This window comes from Pseudochaenichthys georgianus, chromosome 9 (genome assembly GCF_902827115.2).
Source record: "Pseudochaenichthys georgianus chromosome 9, fPseGeo1.2, whole genome shotgun sequence".
Taxonomy (NCBI): domain Eukaryota; kingdom Metazoa; phylum Chordata; class Actinopteri; order Perciformes; family Channichthyidae; genus Pseudochaenichthys; species Pseudochaenichthys georgianus.
Genome location: NC_047511.1, coordinates 36,914,280 through 36,924,839, shown reverse-complemented (window position 1 = coordinate 36,924,839; position 10,560 = coordinate 36,914,280). Strand labels below are relative to the sequence as shown.

At 39.2% G+C, this 10,560-nt stretch overlaps 1 protein-coding gene across 4 annotated transcripts in view; it reads right to left on the bottom strand.

The window, feature by feature from the left end:
• Positions 1–3,889: 3,889 nt before the first annotated feature.
• ddhd2 (DDHD domain containing 2) overlaps positions 3,890–10,560 on the bottom strand; it is a 14,411-nt gene continuing 7,740 nt past the window's right edge. For 3 of the 4 annotated variants that reach the window (XM_034090841.2, XM_034090842.2, XM_034090844.2), the window contains 9 exons: positions 10,467–10,559; positions 10,266–10,361; positions 9,624–9,800; positions 8,899–9,054; positions 8,261–8,363; positions 8,008–8,169; positions 7,716–7,820; positions 6,189–6,357; positions 3,890–6,103 (listed from right to left, as the gene is read on the bottom strand). In XM_034090841.2, coding sequence (XP_033946732.1) covers positions 6,022–6,103; positions 6,189–6,357; positions 7,716–7,820; positions 8,008–8,169; positions 8,261–8,363; positions 8,899–9,054; positions 9,624–9,800; positions 10,266–10,361; positions 10,467–10,559 — 1,143 coding nt within the window. In that variant the 3' untranslated portion in view covers positions 3,890–6,021. The remainder of the gene's footprint in view (positions 6,104–6,188; positions 6,358–7,715; positions 7,821–8,007; positions 8,170–8,260; positions 8,364–8,898; positions 9,055–9,623; positions 9,801–10,265; positions 10,362–10,466; position 10,560) is intronic. The other variant, XM_034090843.2, reaches the window with a different exon arrangement.

The window sequence follows — 10,560 nt, the reverse complement described above, 5'->3', positions numbered from 1 at the left end:
AAGCAGTTCCTACCGTTGGCTTTTCAAACTGACAAGACAAGAGACGCTCTAACTGTTTTTCAAATGTAACCGTTTGAAAAGCAGGCAAAACTGTCTGATTGTCTTTAGTTTTCCGCTGTCGTGTGATAGCAACATGGAGGATTTTAACATTAATTGTAATATATTTGGAGAGCACAGTAATTTGGAGGAATGGTTAGTGGCTGATGAGTCCCCAGTGAAGAAAAGAAAAACAGCGAGAAGAAAACAGTGGAGAAGTAAGAGAGTAAGAGAGAGGATCGAGGACAGAAACGTCGATCTAAATATCCCTAAAGATTTCCCATTCACCATGTCACATTGTACCATTAATGGAAACGTTCAGGTCAATGTTAATTACAGCTAAGGCTCAAATGCTAACATGAACAGAGTTAGTTGCTTGCGAAGCAGTTCCTGCCGTTGCAACAGCCTAGTTCAAACATCAACACCGCACAATTTTTCGTAGCGGAATGAATGTCATTTTAAATCAGTTAAACTATGTTTTTAATCATTAAAAACATTTTATAAATCAATAAAAGCATTTCAATTAATATTGGGACTCATGTCGTTACTTTGTTGAGAATGTGGCCATGTAATAAGCGGCATAATGTGCTGCGACGTGGTCATTATGGGGAAAAGAACACCGACAGGCCGATCAGGAGCCCGACGCGAAGCGGAGGGATCTAGATCGGCATGGATAAGGCTATAGCCTACCCTTTACAATTCAGTGTTTCAAACAAGATCAGGTAAATTCACTTTTAGACACTTTTATCCAAAGTTATTATTCAATACTGTGGGCAATCCCCAGGGCCAGGAGTTCAAAACTTTTAATCTCAATCAGATCAGATCAGATTTTGAAATCCCAGTTTTTGTGATCCAGGATCAGACAAGTCGGCCAAATGTTGTCCCTGGAGTTCAAAGCAATTCAGGATAGGATCACCCTGATCCAGATTACGATTTTTCAAGATGACTAGATCCTGAATATCAGTGCTTTAATCCTACCAATCGCCATCTAGTGGATATGAAAAATAATATAAGGAAGACAAAAGACCACATTGCAGAGACATCTATTGTCCGCAATTACTTTTGAAAGGTGATGACAGATGATGTACTTTTTTTTTGTTGAAGATATTTTTAATTTAATCTAAATTACATTTGTGATTGACAATCTTTGTTGTGATTTTATGAGCATAAACATTTGTGTCATCAACATTTGGTTGAAAACAAAATAGACCACCACAAACGTGAGCAAAAATGGAAAAAATAAAATGTATTTCCCATGAAGGCTAAAAATGGTGTATTATTTCAGTTAACAAACTTTGCCATCTAATTTAAATTGAAACATATTTTAAAATAAATTGTACAGTACATTTTGCTCTGGTAATCCACTGGAAATCCACCCCTCTGGTGGGATCAGGATAATCCAGTTTTTTGGGATCAAATTGATCCCAATCCTGTGTTGTCGGTTTGAACTACCCGTTATGAAGATTTGATCCAGATTAAAGCTTGGATTGGATTTCCTGATCTCATCGGATATCAAAGTGATCCTAATCCTGTTTTTGGTTTTGAACTCCCCAAAATCCAAATCTGATTTGATCAGATAGGGATTAAAAGTTTTGAACTCCTGGGCCAGAGGAGCAATTTGGTGTGAAGTGTCTAGCCCAGGGACACAACGACATGCTGCTGACTGCAGTGATGGAACCAGTGCTCCCTGATCCAAAGATTAACGCACTATCTCACTGAGCCACAGACACCACTTTAGAGTCTTATATAACATTTAACCGTGAACAGAATAATTTCCAAATGTATTTACAAACAAGTTGAATTCGCTTTTGAACACAACACTGTACTGTACAACACATGAAGCTTAGCGCAAGTTCAGACAGGAAGACCTAACACTCCGTATTGCTCGTCATGGCAATACTTGCTCCCTGCATCTAAATGACAGGGAGCGCCACTCCTCAGCTAACCTATCACGCCCAACCATTTACAAGCCTAATTATCGCACCTGTTAATCCCTCTATATATGCTCTCCCCTTTTCTATCAGCTGTCTTCCAGGTGTCAACGCGCAACCCTCCTCCACCCCTTCGCCTCCTGCTTTCAACTCCATGCATGCACACACATGCATTTCCAAACATTTGGACTACCTATGTTGCAAATGTATTATCTTTTCAATTTACACACGGCATCTATTGCACGTCTGTCCGTCCTGGGAGAGGGATCCCTCCTCTGTTGCTCTCCCTGAGGTTTCTCCCATTTTTCCCTTTAAACTGGGTTTTCTTCGGAAGTTTTTCCTTGTACGATGTGAGGGTCTAAGGACAGAGGGTGTCGTATTGTCATACTGATATTCTGTACACACTGTGAAGACCTCTGAGACAAATGTAACATTCGTGATATTGGGCTATATGACTAAACATTGATTGATCGATTGATTGAACTCAGGGCCAAGCTTAACCTTCTCCCTTCCAACCGGACCTAACCACTTATCACCACCACCAGTGTCTAGACCCAGGGGGGTTCATCGGAAACGGTTCTTCCCTTCCCGATTGATATCCTACAAAACCTGGGCCTAATCGCCAAAACAACATTTCATTCACTTGTTATAAACTGTCATCATTATGTTTCATTTATATAATGTAACCGATAATGAATATGTATTCCATACATCACGTCTCTCCTGATTGAAATACTACTTCCCTGATGGCTCCCACAAGATTGCTGACATCCTCGTGGATTCATCTTCTTATTATAGACACATGCATTTCCAAACATTTGGACTACCTATGCTGTAAAATGTATTATCTCTTTGATTTACACAGGGCATCTATTGCACGTCTGTCCGTCCTGGGAGAGGGATCCCTCCTCTGTTGCTCTCCCTGAGGTTTCTCCCATTTTTCCCCTTAAACTGTGGGTTTTCTCCGGAAGTTTTTCCTTGTACGATGTGAGGGTCTAAGGACAGAGGGTGTCGTATTGTCATACTGATATTCTGTACACACTGTGAAGTCCTCTGAGACAAATGTAACATTTGTGATATTGGGCTATATAAATAAACATTGATTGATTGATTGAACACTGGAAGCGTTTATAGTTTGAAAATGTATTTTACATGCCAGTCACAATGATCAATAAATAAAGTTCTTAATGTGGAACCATCTCCCTGTTTGCTTATGATATACTTTAGCTGTATTATATATTATGTGCATTAATAATTGCACACTAGCTCAATATGTGGAAATTATGTAAGTGAGTTTGGGCATTCATTGATGCCCTGGGTAAATATGATACACATAGGGCCTACTAAAAAAAAGGTTGAACGTTTTGTGTTTCCAATCCAATGAAAGCATGCTTGTATGAATTCTAAAGAACAACAAGAGACTTGTAACGTTTATTATGGCACACACAACATGTTATCATAGGGTGTGTATTTAGAAATGAGAACATTTGTTTTTGGTTATTTACACATTTAAGTATCAAGTGCAAAAACAGTACTCATGTCAAGGAAGAGGAGTTAGTGACTTTAAGTCGTGTTTTACTGAAACGGACATGACAGAGACACGGGTGGTGTTCAATGATCATTCATATTCAGTGCAACTTATTGGAAGAAAATGAACAACCTTGTGAGGTTTCTTCATGTTTTGTGCGGAGCTCTAGTGCTTGGGCTGTGTTGCCCTGACAGTGCATATGTAAAGTGTAAACACTAAAACACCCTGCTTCTCAACGTTGTAGTCTGGACCCCATGTTGCTTGATGGTGCAGATGTGTGATAATAACACTGACACATTGATATTTGTTGTGTATATTTTTAGACAAAAATAAATTGATAGGCATTGCAACATAATTTATATATAATCAATATAACATACTCAATTTAATCAAATTAAAAGTGATAACTCTCTTTATTGCTGGGTTTGTGAAACTGATTTCTGTTCCTTAGATTAAGGTCAGGATCAGAAAATGTTGAGAAACCCTTCTGTTACATTATGAAAAGTGCATGCAGTACAGAATATGACTTTACAATTCCTTGATACAAAGGAACAGTTGAGAGAAACATGTAGCATTTGGCCCTTAGATAATACAAAAGTTAGAATTATTTATCTGAGATGCCACTCTGTATTGGAATTAACCATGTTTTGGGATAAAGAATACACTCGTATTGGGAGACACAGAAAGAAACGTTTAGGGTTTAAAGTGGAAGAGAAGGAATGAATGGCACAGACCTCAGAGAGATAGAGCTGAACATACATACACACAAGCTTGTCCTTTTAATTCCCCTGCATCCCTTAATCATTTCTGACACAAATATTCATCAGGATCCCTTATTTTAGAATATAGATTGGTTTAAACTAAAAACAAACGACAATAAACTGAAAAAATTAAATACACATTGCAAGTAAACATATTATTAGAAGACAAGTTGAAGTAGAATTGTGGACCACGTCTGTGAAATGAAAAATAAGTCACATCTACATTGTTGTAATATTGCACAAATGTATGTAGGCGTACCATTGGGTTTAAATTGGGCCTTACTTTTGACAGAAAGACACATTATCAATATTAATTTCCCTTCAAAACCTAAACAATTTTGTCATCAAAATAAAACCAGCAGACCTGCTTATTTATAAAGGTAAGGTTGAATGTTAGGCTAAAGGAGCTTCCTTGTTCAAGTTTAAACACTTAAAGTGGCAAATAGACAACTTTTCAACTCCCCCTCATTGTTTAAAAGTTGAATTATTGTTTGTGCAGCTGTTCTGAATTTGTGTTTTAAAGGTTGATTGCACTTATTCAATAAAGAGACAACTATATTTTGATTCCCTTTATAGAGCCTATTAATAACAACAGTTATTCTGCCAACAACAAACGATTGCTCACTCTCCTCTGGCACTTTGTGCAGGACAAAACATGCAAATAATTCCACAACGATTTTACCAATATGCAAATGAGTGTTACCTGAATGTCACCTGGCAACTTTCAGTGACTTTTTAACGTTACACTCAGAAAGAGTGGGCAATACTTCACAGGATGCACTGGATTTAGTTTTGAACGTCTTAGTGTAAATCAAGCCTTCATTTGTCCAGGAGATCTAATCAGTCAGTTTTTCATAGTTAAAACGAAACCAATGTAAATGCCGATAGTGAAACTATACATTTTACATGGTGCAATCAATATACATTTTATAATAATCAGTTAAAGCAAAAAAAGTGTCTATTGCCACTTAAATTATATTCATAGTTCTACATTTCTGACTTTTCAAGGATGTACATAGGGCTGGGAAATAAATAACATTTAAAATGTTATAATCTATTTCATTTATACATCCACTGTATATATTCGGGTGATTTTTAAGGATCTTTTTTGTCGTCAAATACATTGATATTCTGTTTTTCCAACTGTGTGTATCTTCTGGTTATCATGATGATTATTTTACTTTTCAGCTGCAGCTGTACTCATGATATGTCAACAACTGTTGGAAAATAAAAGTGCAAAGGTATTAAAAATAATAAATGACTTGGTGTAGACAGAAAAGTGCGATCAGGAGCAAGTGTAAGAAATGCTCATTGAAACTATGGGTATTTGTAAATGTTGATAAGTATGTAAATGTAGCTTGTAAATATGTTGTATGATGTCCTCTATTGTTTTATGTTGTTTTGTTTCATGTGGAACCTATTTGCAGCAGGTGTCCCTTGAAAAAGAGATCTATGATCTCAAGGACCAAGCTGGTTGAATAAAGGTTTGAAATGAAATGAAAATGACAGAGATGCTCAGGTGGATTTAAAACAACTATCAGCCATTAGTCCTGCAGCACCGAGGAGCCCCGGCTACCTCAAATGAAGGCTGACTGACACCCTGCCTGACTGCAGTTAAACAGTCTCTATTGTCAGGGAGGGCGGGGCAGTCTGGTGACACCTGGACAATAAGGCATTCTGGGAGAGGATTGTGCAGCCTCATGCTCTGACAGCTGTCCTTCACTTTCTCCCTTTCAGGAAGCAAGTCTACATTCAAAACACTTTATTACTGTTGTGGCTGTTCAAAGGCCACACCTAGCTTGTCGTAGATCTCCTTTAGCAGCAGGAGAGCAGTGTCCTCCGATTCCCTAACAGACAGAGAGGGGAAATGTCATTTATTTGAGACATTTTCGAAAAATAAAATAGCACCCTCCACAAGTATGCAGGACTCACCAGTAACACAGATGAGACTGGATAGCAAACAGGTACTCGTTGAAGCTCTCAATGGGTTTTTCTTGAAGTACGTAGTCGATCCTTCTTCCTTCGTTCAACATCCCCACTTTAATCTCAGGCTGCTCCCTCTGCTCTGCTGATTCTGAGGACTCTGCCTCCTCACATGTTCCTGCAGAGACATAATGTGGCTGTAAAGGCAGGAAACAGACAACAAAAAACAAAGACAAAAGCCAGCAGCAGCTTTTTGGTCAAACTACACCACATCAGGAAATGGACAGGTTGTTTGCAGGTGAATACAACTCACAGTAATCTACAAGAGAAAGGTTTTCACAGCTTATTAAATGCGTAATTCAAGCACTTTAAAGCTACCTAAGCCAAAAATGGGAGACTCTCAAAGCCCTATAAAACTTCACACACCTCCTGTTAAAAAGCATTTACAATTTTGGCAAGAAACCAGAATATATGACATCTACTTGGCTGCGAGTACTCACACGTTTTTTTAGCAGTTGAACGTTTTGGTATAACGATTCTTGGACTGAATGAATGTCTATAATTAATCATAAAGGTTTCAAAAGGTTGCCTTTTACCTGAGGCTGTGTTCTGCTAAGTCATGCGAACTCTTTAGTTCATGATCGCGTTCACACCAAAAAGAGCCGGTACTAAAATTAGTTCATGCAAACCTTTTAAATAGGTGTATTTTTGCAATGTTAAGAATGCATTGTTCTATTAAGATGTATCTCCATAAACACCCAATGCACTGACAATGACCTCTTAACTACTGCATGTTTACAGCATTTACTAGCTTGTTATTCTGACATTAAAAGAATGAAAACCTTACTCTCAAATGACCTTTTACTAATAATTATTTCAGATCTTCCAAACCGACACAACAGATAAAACAGGTGAAGGTTAGGGGTTGTCAGAAAGTGTTTAATCCTCTTAAATATAAGAGAGTTCCAAGTTTTAAAAAAGGGATTGCGTTTAATTCTCTGTTTTTCTAGTGGCAGCTGTTTTCCCCTTGACCTATATAATGAACTGACAGGCTGAGTAGTTGAGCAATTACAAAAAAGGGCAGGACGTGTATCTGCATGTAGCGAATGTAGGTGACTCAATATTGACAATACTGTTTGAATGACTTTTGCTGAAAACACAACTGTAATCACTACAATATAACTCGTCCTGATTGTTCTCAGAATGCAATACAGCACATTATATAACATTTGCTCTTTGTGAGGGAGATGAGGTGCCAAAGTAAGATACAGTTATGGAGTCCTTCCAAGTTTATGAAATTCTGCAGGTAATACAGCATGCAAACAGGTAGTCGAAGTATACAGTTTTGCCTCTTTTGTGCATGTTGTTTTTTTCCAGATTGAAGCCAGGGAAGTTAAATGGAAAATATAGAATGAATGACAAGTTTATATAGGCTTGCAGGTTGACACTTTGCAGAGAAAACAAGATTGCAAAACTAGAAGTAAGCTGGCTTTACTGGTTTTCTCTTACTGTAGCCAAGTGACTAACCTGGCTTACCTTGTAAGTTATGCTTATGAAGGGCCCTGGGCCATTCCAGTACTTTAGTCCAAAAATCAGCCCTTTGCTCTTCCCTCTTAGCAGAAGCAGAGACTGCCGCTGAGGCTGAGGTTCACGGTAAAGTGGTAAAGGATGATGGATCCAGACCAACCACCAGATAGAGCAATAAAAGGTAGGGTGGAAAAGGGTGGCAACATGCAGAGAGGGGTGAGAGAGTATAAGGAGACTGGGTCAGAGAAACTCTTGTGCACACACAGAAATCACACAGTCAAATAAAAAGTAATGTTTCTACCCTGTGACTCTTGGAGGTCATTCTCTATTGTAGTGTTTGCTTCGTCCAATGGGGGAAGTGCAGCCACGGGGATCCTGGAGAAGGACTGCCACGCCGTCCGTAATGATCCAAAAACATTGTTCTTCAAATCCATGCTCATACGGGTCAAGCTGTCCTTCAGTTCTATGAGACAAACAGAAACAGAGTTCATCATTAAACAAAAGACCACACCCCAATATTGCTCCACAAAGACAAGAGGAACAGACAGCCTCACCCAGGTGCATTCTCTTGCGGCCTTTATGGTGAGGGATCAGCATGGGCTCCAGATCCACCTCTGTCACAATCATGGGCTCTATCCGATAGGCTACAGGGTCAAACTACACAGCCATAAAGGTGAACAGATCATGTCACTTTTAATAATCGACCCACTATGAGATTATTTTTACATTGGTTGTTTTTACTTTTTAATGCAAGTTTTTCGATCTCATGTGCATGTTTACAATGCAAAAAATTCTGTTTTTCTTAATTGTCTGATTATTAAATAATGGGGAAACTAAGTAGTATTCTTCTAATTATGTTGATTTAATGCTGTGGTTAAATATGTTATCATCGCGCCACAATGCAAAACATGTTTTAAACCTTAAGAGATGCTTCCTTAATGCCTTTTAGATTGAAGCGGGCATGAAAAATGTCAATCAAAGGATGTGGCATTTCAAACCAGATAAGCTGCGTTTTCCTTGTAGAGAGAGGGGCAGGAATCAAAATCCTCACAAGACAGACGTTTACTTTCACTCTGCTGGGCTCTCTCAATCAATGTCAATCTAAGGTTGTGGCATATCAAACCAGGTGTTTTCCCTTTGTGGGAGTGAGTGTGCTTGAAAGGGCAGATGCAGTTAATATGTGATTACTCACCGGGTGGTAGATGTTGTAAAAGCTCTTGCAGGTTGGGAAGCTGTAGTTGGGATCAATGTGTTTCAGCCCACGCACAGTCAGGAACATCCCAATCGGAGAGCCAAAAGCAAAAAATGTTTGCGGATGGAAAGCCAGCTGTGGGTAGTTGATGGATACCTGTGAAGAGATGATTGGGTTGGACAAATATGTTATTAAATGTTTTTTTTGTTTTACAACACAGCTATTGAGACACTCACTTGGGTGCAGTATGGTGCTTACATTCAACATGCAAACTACCATTCATGACTTGAAGACAACAACCGGGCAGTATGATAGTAGGAAAGTGGAGACCACGGAGCTGAGCATTCATGCAGGACTGGATGAGCACAGACACGGAGTGTGGTGTTGAACGACTGGGACAAAATGGTAGCTTCAGTCAGGAAACAATGTGACTTAGCCATGGAAACCATATTTCTCATAGAAAATCCACTATAATTCAAGTTCCTTTAATTTTTCCCTGACCAGATGCAGGTGAAAAGAACCCCCAGGCACAGTGAGATCATAACAGGACAAAGCCTGAGAGCATGGGAACGCCCTGTGAGACACACCTGTCCCTTGGCTATGCCTCCATTGGTCTGTCCGGGCAAGCGGGCGGAGGAGAGAAGCAGGAAGGTGATGCATCAAAGCTTTTATCTAGCGGTACTCCTAATAACATATTTACTTATGTCTGTGTCCATGTGTGGTACCTGTCCAATGCCGACGTCGAAGTATTCGTACTCTACAGCACTGGTGACGGACTGCGCCCTGTGGAAGTGAGCCCTCCTCTTAGACGCTGCTGAAGATTGGTTACCATCTTGATCGCTGCTACTTTCAGGCTGAACTTGTATTCCTGGGGGCAGACGTCCAGCACGGTTCTTACTATCCTATTGAAATAATACACCAAAAGTTAATACTTTTTTGCACAGGGTGTTTTAATCATATTAAATGTAATAAATCACAGATGCACGATACCCCGCCCCATGTTTCTGCTCTTACAGAGCCCTATTATCGTTTACTGTACAGTTTAAAGATCAAACCTAATTGATTTCATAAACATTACGATGTACATAAAGAACAATTATAATATTAGATGTAGCAGAAATCGAGTGAAGTGAGGAAAAAAGTGTTAATAAAGACAGATGTAAAAAGTTATTTCAAAGAAATCTGAACTGGAGAAACTTGATATAGTTGCCAATAATTAGAAAGAGAGCCCTCAAGCAAAGGGGGAACTGGCCATAAAAGAAATTAGCCCAATAAAACAACGTTGTTTTCACAGTTTCCCCAACATAACAAGGTCATAATGGTGATATTTTCCAAAACAAGAAAACCCTGTATACGTTCAAGCTGACCTCTGAAAGCCATTTATTTCTGACGTAGTTCAGGAGCTTCTTCCGAGGTCCAAGGGGAATTCCTAAATCTTTGAGATCACAGTCTTGGCAAAGAGCCTAAAAGAGAAGATCCATAAATGTCTAACTTTGGATTACACTTACATGTGTACACACCAATGTCCAGTGTGTGTGTGTGTGTGGTGTGTGTGTGTTGTGCATTACCAACGATTCCAGGTCTAGGTTCTCTGCCTGCAGTGTGTCCAGGTACTGCTGCAGGCCCAGTCTGGTCAGAGTGTCCTGCAGTGTGTCGTGGTGA